The sequence below is a fragment of the Hyla sarda genome, chromosome 8 (assembly GCF_029499605.1).
Source record: "Hyla sarda isolate aHylSar1 chromosome 8, aHylSar1.hap1, whole genome shotgun sequence".
Classification (NCBI taxonomy): domain Eukaryota; kingdom Metazoa; phylum Chordata; class Amphibia; order Anura; family Hylidae; genus Hyla; species Hyla sarda.
Genome location: NC_079196.1, coordinates 135,947,191 through 135,961,885, shown reverse-complemented (window position 1 = coordinate 135,961,885; position 14,695 = coordinate 135,947,191). Strand labels below are relative to the sequence as shown.

General features: G+C 45.0%; 1 protein-coding gene across 5 annotated transcripts in view; it reads right to left on the bottom strand.

The window, feature by feature from the left end:
- STAT1 (signal transducer and activator of transcription 1) overlaps nt 1-14,695 on the bottom strand; it is a 1,320,138-nt gene that overhangs the window by 701,007 nt on the left and 604,436 nt on the right. For all 5 annotated transcript variants that reach the window (XM_056535944.1, XM_056535945.1, XM_056535942.1 and 2 more), the window contains one exon: nt 9,094-9,153. In XM_056535944.1, the coding sequence (XP_056391919.1) occupies nt 9,094-9,153 (60 nt within the window). The remainder of the gene's footprint in view (nt 1-9,093; nt 9,154-14,695) is intronic.

Here is a 14,695-nt window from a genome sequence, read left to right as displayed (position 1 = left end):
TTACAAAGATCACAGGCGTGTATTAACACGCCTGTGATCAGTGTTATCGGCGCTTGACTGCTCCTGCCTGGATCTCAGGCACGGAGCAGTCATTCGCCGATTGGACACCGAGGAGGCAGGTAAAGGCTCTCCTGGTGTCCGGTCAGCTGTTCGGGACGCTGCGATTTCACTGCGGCGATCCCGAACAGCTCGACTGAGCAGCCGGGTCACTTTCACTTTCACTTTAGAAGCGGCGGTCAGCTTTGACCGCTGCTTCTAAAGGGTTAATACAGCACATCGGCGCGATCGGCGATGTGTGGTATTAGCCACGGGTCCCGGCCGTTGATGAGCGCCGGGACCAACGCGATATGATGCAGGATCGCGGCGCGATCCCGCTTCATATCGCGGGAGCCGGCGCAGAACGTAAATATACGTCCTGCGTCGTTAAGGGGTTAATCTGTCTAAAAACCTGACTATTAAAGTCCAAACAGTTATGTTCTAAAATAAATTGAATACCCTCAATTAACCGCATATTTGAAGGAGGCAGCTAATATTTTATCGGACACACAGTATTATACAAGTCTCCCACGCGATCCTTCTTTCGAGCACTTTGCACTTTATTGTAATTTAATTGATAATGCGGATAAATTACAACTTCTAAATAAAAAAGAAAAGAGCTTCTTAAAAATCACATCTTATCAACTAGCCACTTTTTATTATTTGCCCAAAGGGCACAAGTGTACCACTAATCCTCCCGGTCACCAGATTATATTGGGGATCGGGTCGATTACTGGACACTTGTCACATTATATTGATTTATTTTTACAACCTTTAGTCGTCCAGTTACCCACCTATTTAAAAGACTCTACGCAGCTAATTAGAGAACTTAAATTATTAGATACCCCTGTAAATTATTCCTTTCTTACTTTAGACGTAGAAGCACTTTATTCTAATATTGATAGCACCTTAGGAACTAAGGCTATTTTTCACTACCTTAAACCCAATGAATGTGTGAATTCTGACCAAGGTGGTTTTTTAATTGAGGGGATTCAATTTATTTCATAACATAACTGTTTCGATTTTAATAGTCAGGTTTTTAGAAATATTAAAGGCTGTGCGATGGGGACTCGTTTCGCCCCAAGTTATGCAAATTTATTTATGGGGCGATTCGAGTCCCTATATATCGCACAGCCTGACTCTCCATTTTTTAAGTATATATATATTTTTAAACGGTATATTGATGATTTATTCATTTTGTGGACCGGTACACAACAGCAAGCGCTAGAATTTGTAGATTTTATTAATCACAATATATATGGATTAATTTTACCCCGCACTTCTCAAAATTGGCTGTACAGTTTTTAGATCTAGAGATTTTTAAAGATCACGATAATAAGCTGAAGACTAAACCGTTTTTAAAACCGTGGATGTGAATAGTTTCCTAGACTATCGAAGCTGTCACTACCCGAAATGGCTTAAAAATGTGCCTTATGGCCAGTATTTAAGAATACGCAAAAATTGCTCTGACGATGAGGATTTTAAAATGCAATCAGGTATATTACAAAAAAGGTTTTTAGAAAAGGGATATCCGAAACAGATCTTAACCCAAGCTTATAATAAAACCAAAAATCTTAAACAGATAGATCTTGCACAGGTAAAAAATAAGTTTGAGGGTAATACCCCGAAAAAAGATGTGACATATAATTTTCTTACCACTTTTAATTGTGCATCAGAGCTGTTCGAAAGATTTTAATTAAACACTGGCCGATCGTTAAATGTGACCCTATTTTAAAAGATTTAGTACCTGCCCATCCAGGGATTACTTTTAGAAAACCTATGTCTCTCCGGAACTTTTTAGCACCTAGTAAACTTAAAGATGCCACCAATAGCAACCAATATGCAAAAAAATCTGAAAGCAATAAAAAATACATTAAGAAGTGAAATAAATCACGCTGTTTATGTTGTAATATTATCCAGGATAATTGTAACACCTTCTGATCCAATACTACTAATGAGTTGTTTTTTATTAAAACTGATTGTGACTGTGAAACAGATTATGCGGTTTATTTATTGGAATGCCCGTGCCAACTGCAATATGTGGGCCGCACCGTTCAGACAGTGCGGTCCCGCATAAATAGCCACCGGTTCAATATTCGGAAAAGGTTTCCTTTGCATAGTGTGTCACGACACTTTGCGTTAAAACATATGAATAATCCCGAATTGTTGAAGCTTAGTATAATTGAGGTGACAACCAAAGATATTCGAAACCGCTTTCAAAAGCTAATCAACAAAGAATCGTATTGGATATACAAGCTTAAATGCTTGTACCCGGATGGGTTAAATGAAACCATCGAGAATACAGCATAAATGGTTAATACTAGTATTTCTTGTTGCATACTGCATAAACTGAACATTTTTTTATGGACTACAACCATGCCGTTTTTGATTATATATTCATGAATTATTTTGGTTATAATTAATAATAATTATTAGTTTCTTTGTATGTTTTATATTACTTACTTTTTGTATTGATGACAACTTCCTCTTTGTCCGTCTGACCTGTGGTTCACTTCCGCCCATCTCCTGGAACTCGGTCTCATGGTGTGATGCAGGCCAATTGTGGTTTGCAATACGGTATGTCTCTGTGTATATATATTGGATATGTTTCATTATTTTGTATGAACTTGAGGAAGACGCCTGTCCTGGCGTCGAAACGCATTGTTCTTAATAAATCCCCTTGGTTTTATTGCCACTGATCGTCATTTATATCTACTGCTGCTATATCTCTTGCTGTTGCTATCCGCTGCTGGCGCCTGGAGAATTCCTTAGTGGCTTGGAGGTTTTTGCTGGAGAATTGAACACCACGAGGTGGTGGAAGGGATTGGCTGCACGTTGGAGTCTATACCACCAGTGTTGTGCCTGTTTGCACGACTATTTTGGGTACGCACACGACATTAGCCCATACATGGTTTACCCTGTTAATTGCACTATGGAGCGCTCTTCTTGTGTTTTATGTCCTCGGATATTTTGGCGACTAAGAATGTAAAGGGGAGACGATTTTTTTTTTTTTTAGTACACTGGAAGGGGTTCGGTCCTGAGGAGAGGTCATGGGATCTGGAGGGGAATATTGTGGACCTCGATTGGCTCCAAAGATTTTTAAGACTCAAAAGAAGGGGTCGTGAGCGCTCTCATTCTTCCTCCTGCGAGCCCGGGATTCGTATCTTGGGACGTGTCCACATGCAAATCTCAGGCCGTCACTTACCTTCTGCTCCTACTGACATCCCCACTGCCTCCGCTTGCTGGGGCTCTGAGATTTAAAGGGCCAGTCCGCCCTTAATTAGTAATTGCACCTGTCCCTTCCTTATAAGTTTTTGCACCTCCCTCTACCTCTTGCCGGATCTTTGTGTGCCCTGAGCCCCTATAGAAAGCATTCCTGTGTTTTGCCCTGCCTGTGTTCTGTCCTTCCACTTTGTGACTTGACCTTGCCTTCATGCCACCTGCCTGTAGACCTCCTGCTAAGTGTTACGCCGAGCGCTCCGGGTCCCTGCTCCTCCCGAAGCGCTCGCGGCGTTTCTCTCCCTGCAGCGCCCCGGTCAGACCCGCTGACCGGGAGCGCTGCACTGACATTGCCGGCGGGGATGCGATTCGCATAGCGGGACGCGCCCGCTCATGAATCACATCCCAAGTCACTCACCTTTCCCGGTCCCCGGCTGTCATGTTCTGGTGCACGCGGCTCCGCTCTCTAGGGCCCGCGCTCGCCAGCTCTCTGAGATTTAAAGGGCCAGTGCACAATGATTGGTGCCTGGTCCAATCAGCCTATTAGCTTCCACCTGCTCCCTGGCTATATTACCTCACTTCCCCTGCACTTCCTTGCCGGATCTTTTTGCCTTAGTGCCTAGAGAAAACTACTACTGTGTTTACCATTACTGTGTTCCTGACCTCCTGCTATTACTATTGACTACGAACCTTGCCGCCTGCCCGACCTTCTGCTACGTCTGACCTTGCTCGTCTACTCCCTTGTACCGCGCTTATCTCAGCAGTCAGAGAGGTTGAGCCATTGCCAGTGGATACGACCTGGTTGCTACCGCCGCTGCAAGACCATCCCGCTTTGCGGCGTGCTCTGGTGAATACCAGTAGCAACTTAGAACCGGTCCACCGACACGGTCCACGCCAATCCCTCTCTGGCACAGAGGATCCACCTCCAGCCAGCCGAATCGTGACAGTAGATCCAGCCATGGATCCCGCTGACGTGCCGCTGCCAAGTATCGCTGACATATCCATGCTGGTCGCCCAGCTATCCTGACAGATCGCCCAACAAGATCACCAGCTGTCGTACTTGACCACCATGACACAGCAACTTCAGTCACAGCTACATCATCTGCAACAGCAACAACCATCTCCTCCGCCGGTTCCTGCACCTCCTCCGCAGCGAGCGGCCGCTCCTAACCTCCGCTTGTCCCTGCCGGACAAATTTGATGGGGACTCTAGACTCTGCCGTGGTTTTCTGTCACAATGTTCTCTACATTTGGAGATGTTGTCGGACCAATTTCCTACAGAACGGTTGAAGGTGGCTTTCGTGGTTAGTGTCCTGTCTGGGAAGGCTTTGTCATGGGCCACACCGCTCTGGGACTGCGATGATCCTGTCACCGCCACTGTACAGTCCTTCTTCTCTGAGGTTCGCAGTGTCTTCGAGGAACCAGTCCAAGCTTCTTTTGCCGAAACTGCCTTGTTAAACCTGGTCCAGGGTAGTTCTTCTGTAGGTGAATACGCCATCCAATTTCGTACCCTCACCTCTGAATTATCTTGGAACAACGAGGCTCTCTGCGCGACCTTTAAAAAAGGCCTATCCAGTAACAACAAAGATGTGCTGGCCGCACAAGAAATTCCTGCCAACCTGCATGAACTTATCCATTTGGCCACCCGCATTGACATGCGTTTTTCTGAAAGACACCAGGAACTCCGCCAGGAAAAAGACCTTAATCCCTGGGCACCTCTCTCACGGTATCCTTTGCAATCTACCCCTGTGCCTCCCGCCGAGGAGGCTATGCAAGTGGATCGGTCTCGCCTGACTCTTGAAGAGAGGTCTCGCCGTAGGGATAAAAATCTATGTCTGTACTGCGCTAGTCCCGAACATTTCTTGGTAGATTGCCCTATTCGTCCTCCACGTCTGGAAAACGCACGTACGCACCCAGCTCACGTGGGTGTGGCGTCTCTTGGTACGGACTCTGCTTCTCCATGTCTCACTGTGCCCGTGCGGATTTCTCCTTCTGCCAACTCCTCCTTCTCAGCCGTGGCCGTCTTGGACTCTGGTTCTTCTGAAAATTTTATTCTGGCCTCTTTGCTTGATAGGTACTGCATCCCGGTGACCCGTCTCGTCAAACCGCTCTACATTTCTTCGGTCAACGGAGTTAAGTTGCACTGCACTGTGAGTTACCGCACAGAGCCCCTGCTTATGAACATTGGACTGCATCACGAGAAAATTGAATTTTTGGTTCTGCCCAACTGCACCTCTGAAGTCCTCCTCGGTCTGCCATGGCTCCAGCATCATTCTCCCACCCTTGACTGGACCACCGGGGAGATCAAGAATTGGGGTCCTGCTTGCCGCAAGAAATGCCTCACGTCTGCTCCCAGCCCCGTCTGTCGGGCCTCAGTGTTCCCTCCTGTGCCTGGTCTCCCCAAGGCCTATCAGGACTGTGCCGTGCCTCCTCATAGCCCCCGTCCTGGTGACACTCTGCCCCGTGCCAAGCCTCACCCTCTGCCCCCCCTCCCCATTCCCACTCCTTCTGTACTGTCTGCCGTTCATGAGCATACCCAGGACTTCACTGTCCCCCAGAAGGAGACTCTACAATCGCTCCCAATGTCCTCGTCCCATGTGGAGCGACATCCCGACAACAAGAGGGGGAGACCTAAGGGGGGGGGTACTGTTACGCCGAGCGCTCCGGGTCCCTGCTCCTCCCCGAAGCGCTTGCGGCGTTTCTCTCCCTGCAGCGCCCCGGTCAGACCCGCTGACCGGGAGCGCTGCACTGACATTTCCGGCGCGGATGCGATCCGCATAGCGGGACGCGCCCGCTCGCGAATCGCATCCCTAGTCACTCACCTGTCCCGGTCCCCGGCTGTCATGTTCTGGCGCGAGCGGCTCCGCTCTCTAGGGCTCGCGTGCGCCAGCTGAGATTTAAAGGGCCAGTGCACCAATGATTGGTGCCTAGTCCAATCAGCCTAATTAGCTTCCACCTGCTCCCTGGCTATATTACCTCACTTCCCCTGCACTTCCTTGCCGGATCTTGTTGCCTTAGTGCCTAGAGAAAGCTACTACTGTGATTACCATTACTGTGTTCCTGACCTCCTGCTATTACTATTGACTACGAACCTTGCCGCCTGTACGACCTTCTGCTACGTCTGACCTTGCACTTGTCTACTCCTTTGTACCGCGCTTATCTCAGCAGTCAGAGAGGTTGAGCCGTTGCCAGTGGATACGACCTGGTTGCTACCGCCGCTGCAAGACCATCCCGCTTTGCGGCGGGCTCTGGTGAATACCAGTAGCAACTTAGAACCAGTCCACCGACACGGTCCACGCCAATCCCTCTCTGGCACAGAGGATCCACCTCCAGCCAGCCGAATCGTGACACTAAGTTTCCTGACCATGCATCTGAGCCGCCAGCCCTGACCTTCTGCTATTTCTAACTACGAGTTTTCTCATCCTTCCTGTGCCACATTATACCTCGGCTGCCTGTGGGGACGAGTCGTATCAGGGGTAGCAACCTGGCTGCCACCTGCTGCAGCAAGACCATCCTGCTTTGTGGCAGGCTCTGGTGAAAACCAGCGGCACCTTAGACTCCGCTCCCTGGTACGGCCCAAGCCATTTTCCCCACAGGTCAGTGGATCCACCTACCACAGCCGTTTCACTTACAAACTATGTTACTATGTTTATAGTGCTTTTACACAGTGCAGCTTTTGCTGTAGCTTTAACCTAAAACCAGATGTGGATCATGATAAATTAGATAACATAAAGAACAGAAGCTACTTCTTTTTCTTTTTTTATTCCACTCGACACCAGGAGTGGATTCACCTGTTCCTTATTTTATAAAATTCATTTGATGTACACGTGGGTTTGGCTTTAAAATTTCTGAAAAAACTGCAACAAAACTGTGCAGTGTAAAAACACCCTAACTCTGAAGGTATAAATTAATTACCAATTGTAATAATTTTTCATATTAGTTTGATTTGGTCCTATATTAAATTTTAGGACTTTTGTGAAAATCTCATATTTTATTAGGTCAAATGTATGTGCTCAAGCTTTTAAGAAACTCTGTAATCTGTCAAATATTAACCACAATTGTCGTGCATTTTTTCCTTCCATGGCCCTATTTTTATTTTTTTTCAAGAATGTGTAACTGTACATGCACATTTTTGTGGCAATGTTCTCAACATTCTTCAATAGAAAACCTTGGGTCACAAATTCAAAGAATCATATGACTTGAAATTAGAAAAAAAAAACACCCATAAATGTATTTCCTAATACAGGCTATTTTGGGTAAAGCACACCACCACCAGCTTTAGATTCCTTGTGAGGAGTATGACTGGGACTTCACTGTTGGAAATTTTGATGACAATTATCTTTTTAATTTATGTCTACTACATAAAGTCATGACGACTTTGTGGGTCTTAACCCCTTAAGGACAAAGGACGTACAGGTACGTCCTTGGTCCTGCTCCCGTGATATAACGCGGGGTTACACGGTAACCCCGCATCATATCACGGCGGGCCCAGCGTCATAGTGAAGCCGGGACCCGCCGCTAATAGTGTGCAGCGCCGATCGCGGCGCCGCGCGCTAAAAGAGCTGAGCCGCGCGGCTAAAAGTGAAAGTAAAAGCTGCCGTTTAACTCAGTGGGCTGTTCGGGATAGCCACGGCGAAATCGCGGCATCCCGAACAGCTAACAGGACAGCGGGAGGGCCCCTCGCTGTCCGATCGCCGAATGACTGCTCAGTGCCAAGATCCAGGCATGAGCAGTCAAGCGGCAGAATCATCGCTCACTGGTTTCCTATGAGAAACCAGTGATCAATGATAAAGATCAGTGTGCAGTGTTATAGGTCCCTATGGGAGCTATAACACTGCAAAAAAAAAGTGGAAAAAAAAGTGAATGAATATCATTTAACCCCTACCCTATTAAAAGTTTGAATCACCCCCCTTTTCCCATAAAAAAAACACAGTGTAAATAAAAATAAACATTTATGGTATCACCGCATGCGGAAATGTCCGAATTATAAAAATATATCATTAATTAAACCGCTCGGTCAATGGCGTACGCGGAAAAAAATTCCAAAGTCCAAAATAGTGCATTTTTGGTCACTTTTTATATCATTTAAAAATGAATAAAAAGCGATCAATAAGTCCTGTCAATGGAAAAATGGTATTGTTAAAAACTTCAGATCACGGCGCAAAAAATTTGCGCTCATACCGCCCTATACACGGAAAAATAAAAAAGTTATAGGGGTCAGACGATGACAATTTTAAACGTATTAATTTTCCTGCATGTAGTTATGATTTTTCCAGAAGTACGACAAAATCAAACCTATATAAGTAGGGTATCATTTTAATTGTATGGACCTACAGAATAAAGATAAGGTGTCATTTTTACCGAAAAATGTACTATGTAGAAACGGAAGCCCCCAAAAGTTACAAAACAGCGTTTTTTTTTCTCAATTTTGTCGCACAATGATTTTTTTTCCCGTTTCACCGTAGATTTTTGGGCAAAATGACTGACCTCATTACAAAGTAGAATTGGTGGCACAAAAAATAAGCAATCATATGGATTTTTAGGTGCAAAATTGAAAGAGTTATGATTACGAAAATGCAAAAATGGAAAGAAACCCGGTCCTTAAGGGGTTAAATCACTCTTCATGACAATATTACCTATATTTAATAACAGCAAATATATGTCAACATTGATGTGGTCTACAGTATACAAACATAAATTACACTAATATTTTATTAGAGTAAATTATGTCTCACATTATATGGGATCACTACAACTCTTATGTTTATTGTTTGAACAATTGAATAGTAATTATGATCCAAATATATAGCACTACAATGTCAAAATAATATTTACTTACTTATCAAACACTGCTTTAACCTTCAGCTGATAGTTAAGCTCTTGCAGTTTGACCAACAGTCTGTAAAAAAACAAAACAATTGTACGGTACTATATTAATATAACTGTATGGTACTAAATTACTAACATTCTGAAAATAAAATAAATAATATGCTAAAGCAAAATATCTGTTTGCAAAGATTTAAAAAAAGAAATTAAGGTATTTTGTGTACCTTTATTGTACCTTTATTGTACACACTGGTTTCTTAAACCTTAAGCATAGGTTTTTTAGGATATTGTTGTCTAGCCAATTCCAGCATAAAGGATAAAATATAAAGTTTGAGGTGCTCTCTGTTGCTAGGCATGTGAGCAGTCTTTAGAACTGCACCTAACCTATCTGTACCCGAAGTAAAAAGTGAAACACACATTGCCAGTCAAGAAAATTCTATGTCAGAGATTTCTTCTATACATGTGAATATGACTTTTCTAAATCCTTTTCATGTGCTCTGGGGAAAAAATTCCATGTCACAGAATTATGTTGCAGAGCTGTCCTTAGATTTCAGGAGTAAAAAAACATGGTTGTGTGGAGAACCAGGAGAGTAGTGGCATCTGGGGTGTTGCGGGATGTAAGTGCAGGGTCTGGTGGTATTAACCCTTAGATGTCGTGACACCAGGGTGCGGTTTCCTTAGTGTGAATGGCCCTACCACCAACCGTCCCAGAAACAGTAGGGAAAATAACGGAAAGTCCACAGCAGACTTGATGAATAAACTGAAGAACTTTACTTGAAGATTTCATGCAAGTCTTTAAACATAACAGTCTCTTAAGAGGTATCCAGAATGCAGGTTCCTCACAGGTTTTGCTTGGACTTTGAAGCAATGAGCTTTGATGCAGACCACTGTACTACTAATTATAATATTTTAGCTGGTAGTAGTCACACAGGATTTGATAGATTGAGCTTTGTAACTCACGGTTTAGTGGCTGCAGGTTTTTAGGCTTTGGCCTAGATGAATTGAGATTTCTGCTGAGATGTTTGTGCTTCTTGAAGTGCAGGAACAAGAGAGAGAATTTTGTGACTACAGCCCTTTATATAATAATGGGCCGGACTAAGCTCATTGGTCAGCAAACCTGTAAGTCCTGAACCCAGTGAACTTTGGGTACATCACATGACCCTGGAAGGTCCTTAAGCAATTATACATTACAACTGTACATCACGTGACCCGAGAGAGGTCCTATACATATATATTTCCTATACATTTATATTATCTTTATATATTAAACAATATACAATTTGTATGAGGTGACCAGGGATAAGCCCTGCAGGAGAGCCCTATGGGAATGAAGGGAATCTGGCTAAGGGGACTTTAGACAGGGACAGGACAAGGTCCTGTACCGGGATACCACAAACCCCCTTACTTGAGAAAAGTCGTCCTCGACGTAGGTCCCCTAAGGTAGAGGGACGGAATGGCCATAGGGCCGGATGCAGTCCTGAGCATTAACCCCTTCCCGCTATTGGACGTATGCATACGTCCAGGCGAACTACACGTTCGCGCAAATGGACGTATGCATACGTCCAAGCGATCTCCTGCTCTGCCGCGGGCAGCGCAGGAGATCGCGGGTGGGACTCAGCTGTCAATCACAGCCGAAGTCCCACCGCAGCTGCCGGGGCCGCGATCCCGGTCCCGGCAGCATTAACCCCATAAATGCCGTGATCAGTTCTGATCACGGCATCTACGGTGTTTGCAGGGGGAGCGCTCTCCCCCTGCCCATCAACGGCAGCGCCACGATAAAATAAGGGGGATCGGGGGTGTCCAAGACACCCTCGATCCCCCTTGAAGAGATAGGAGTGAGGTGGCAGGGTTGCCACCCCTCCTATCCCTGCTATTGATCGGCGGAGCGGCCAACCAATAGCAGACTGGGGGCGGGGGGTTAAAGTTCGGTTCCCCCCGCTATGCCCACCCATCGGTGTCCGGGTACAGCGGGGGGAACCGTGTAGTGGCGGCAGCAGCGGCGGTCACTTACCCGGCGGAGGCTGTGATCATGGCGGCGGTGGAGGTGAGTATGGTGCCGCGTGTCCGGGAGTCTGTTGCCTAGCAACATCTGCAGGGCGACAGTTTAGAGAGTGGTCTCTAAACTGTGGCCCTCCAGATGTTGCAAAACTACAACTCCCAGCATGCCTTGACAGCTGTTTGCTGTGTTGGCATGCTGGGAGTTGTAGTTTTGCAAGATTTAGAGGGGTTCAGGCTAGAGATCACTGACAGTGGTCTCTAAACTGTAGCCCTCCAGATGTTACAAAACTACAACTCCCAGCATGCCCAGACAGCAGTTTGCTGTCTTAGCATGCTGAGATTTGTAGTTTTGCAACATCTGGAGGGCCACAGTTTAGAGACCACTGTCAGTGATCTCTAGCCTGAACCCCTCTAAATCTTGCAAAACTACAACTCCCAGCATTCAGAAACAGCAAATGGCTGTCTCGGCATGCTGGGAGTTGTACTTGCGTGCCTCCAGCTGTTGCATAACTACATCTCCCAGCATTCCCTTTGGCAATCAGTACATGCTGAGAGTTGTAGTTCTGCAACAGCTGGAGGCACACTGGTTGGGAAATACCGAGTTAGGTAATAGGTTCTAGTACCTAACTCAGTATTTTCCAACCAGTGTGCCTCCAGCTGTTGCAAAACTACAACTCCCAGCATGCACGTTCTGTCAGTGCATGCTGGGAGTTGTAGTTTTGCCCCCCTCCTCCCATGTGAATGTACAGGTTACATTCACACTGGCGGCGGATTACAGTGAGTTCCCCGCTTCAAGTTTGAGCTGCAGCCGCAGCTCAAACTCCTAGCGGGAGACTCAGTGTAATCCGCCGTCAGTGTGAATGTAACCTAAAAACACTACACTAACATAAAATAAAGAGTAAAACACTACATATACACACGTACACTGCCCCCCCCACCACCCCCCCTTCCCCCCCAATAAAAATGAAAAACGTATCCTACAGCAGTGTTTCCAAAACGGAGCCTCCAGCTGTTGCAAAACAAAAACTCCCAGCATTTCGGGACAGCCATTGACTGTCCAAGCATGCTGGGAGTTTAGCAACAGCTGGAGGCACCCTGTTTAGGAATCACTGGTGTAGAATACCCCTATGTCCACCCCTATGCAAATCCCTAATTTAGGCCTCAAATGCGCATGGCGCTCTCACTTTGGAGCCCTGTCGTACTTCAAGGCAACAGAATAGGGTCACATATGGTGTATCGCCGTACTCGGGAGAAATTGCCTAACAAATTTTGGGGGGCTTTTTCTCCTTTTACCCCTTATGAAAAGGTAAAGTTGGGGTCTACACCAGCATGTTAGTGTAAAAAAAAAACATTTTTGTACACTAACATACTGGTGTTGCCCTATACTTTAAAATTTCACAAGCGGTAAAAGAAAAAAAGCCTCCAAAATTTGTAACGCAATTTCTCCTGAGTACGGAGATACCCCATATGTGGGCGCAAAGTGTTCTGGGGACGCACAACAAGGCTCAGAAGGGAGAGTGCACCATGTAAATTTGAGGTCTAAATTGGTGATTTGCACAGGGGTGGCTGATTTTACAGCGGTTCTGACATAAGTGCAAAACAACAAATACCCACATGTGACCCCATTTTGGAAACTACACCCCTCACGGAATGTAATAAGGGGTACAGTGAGCATTTACACCCCACAGGTGTCTGACAGATCTTTGAAACAGGGGTCTGTGAAAATGAAAAATAAAATTTTTAATTTGCACAGCCCACTGTTCCAAAGATCCGTCAAATGCCAGTGGGGTGTAAATTCTCCCTGCACCCATTATTACCTTCCGTGAGGGGTGTAGTTTTAAAAATGGGGTCACATGTGGGGGGGTCCACTGTTCTGGCACCACGGGGGGCTTTGGAAATGCACATGGCCAAATTCTCTCTCCAAAAGCTCAATGATGCTCCTTCTCTTCTGAGCATTGTAGTTCGTCCCCAGTGCACTTCACGTCCACTTATTGGGTATTTCCATACTCAGAAGAGATGGGGTTACAAATTTTGGGGGGTATTTTCTGCTATTATCCCTTGTAAAAATGTAAAATTTGGGGGAAAACAAGCATTTTAGTGTAAAAAAAATAATTTTTTTTTACATATGCAAAAGTTGTAAAACACCTGTGGGGTATAAAGGTTCACTTTACCCCTTGTTACGTTCCCAAAGGGGTCTAGTTTCCAAAATGGTATGCCATGTGGTTGTTTTTTTCTGTCCTGGCACCATAGGGGCTTCCTAAATGCAGCATGCCCCCAGAGCAAAATTTGCTTCCAAAAAGCCAAATGTGACTCCTTCTCTTCTGAGACCTGTAGTGCGCCAGCAGAGCACTTTTCATCCCCATATTGGGTGTTTTCTGAATCGGGAGAAATTGGGCTTCAAATTTTGGGGGGTATTTTCTGCTATTATCTTTTTTTAAAATGTAAAATTTTTGCTAAATCAAGCATTTTTGGTAAAAAAAAAACATTTTTTTTTACATATGCAAAAGTCGTGAAACACCTGTGGGGTATTAAGGTTCACTTTATCCCTTGTTACGTTCCTCAAGGGGTCTAGTTTCCAAAATAGTATGCCATGTGTTTTTTTTTTGCTGTCCTGGCACCATAGGGGCTTCCTAAATGCAGCATGCCCCCAGAGCAAAATTTGCTTCCAAAAAGCCAAATGTGACTCCTTCTCTTCTGAGACCTGTAGTGCGCCAGCAGAGCACTTTTCATCCCCATATTGGGTGTTTTCTGAATCGGGAGAAATTGGGCTTCAAATTTTTGGGGGTATTTTCTGCTATTATCTTTTTTTTAAATGTAAAATTTTTGCTAAATCAAGCATTTTTGGTAAAAAAAAAACATTTTTTTTTACATATGCAAAAGTCGTGAAACACCTGTGGGGTATTAAGGTTCACTTTATCCCTTGTTACGTTCCTCAAGGGGTCTAGTTTCCAAAATAGTATGCCATGTGTTTTTTTTTTTTTGCTGTCCTGGCACCATAGGGGCTTCCTAAATGCGACATGCCCCCCGAGCAAAATTTGCTCTCAAAAAGCCAAATATGACTCCTTCTCTTCTGAGCATTGTAGTTCGCTCGTAGTGCACTAAAGGTCAACTTATGGGGTACCTCCATACTCAGAAGAGATGGGGTTACAAATTTTGGGGGATATTTTCTGCTATTAACCCTTGCAAAAATGTGAAATTTGGGGGGAAACACACATTTTAGTGAAAATTATTATTATTTTTTTTACATATGCAAAAGTCATGAAACACCTGTGGGGTATTAAGGCTCACTTCATTCCTTGTTACGTTCCTCAAGGGGTCTAGTTTCCAAAATGGTATGCCATGTGTTTTTCTTTTGCTGTTTTGGCACCGTAGGGGCTTCCTAAATTCAACATGCCCCCCAAAAACCATTTCAGAAAAACGTACTCTCCAAAATCCCCTTGTCGCTCCTTCGCTTCTGAGCCCTCTACTGCGCCCGCCGAACAATTTACATAGACATATGAGGTATGTGCTTACTCGAGAGAAATTGGGCTACAAATTCAAGTATAAATTTTATCCTTTTACCCCTTGTAAAAATTCAAAAATTGGGTCTACATGAACATGCAAGTGTAAAAAATGAA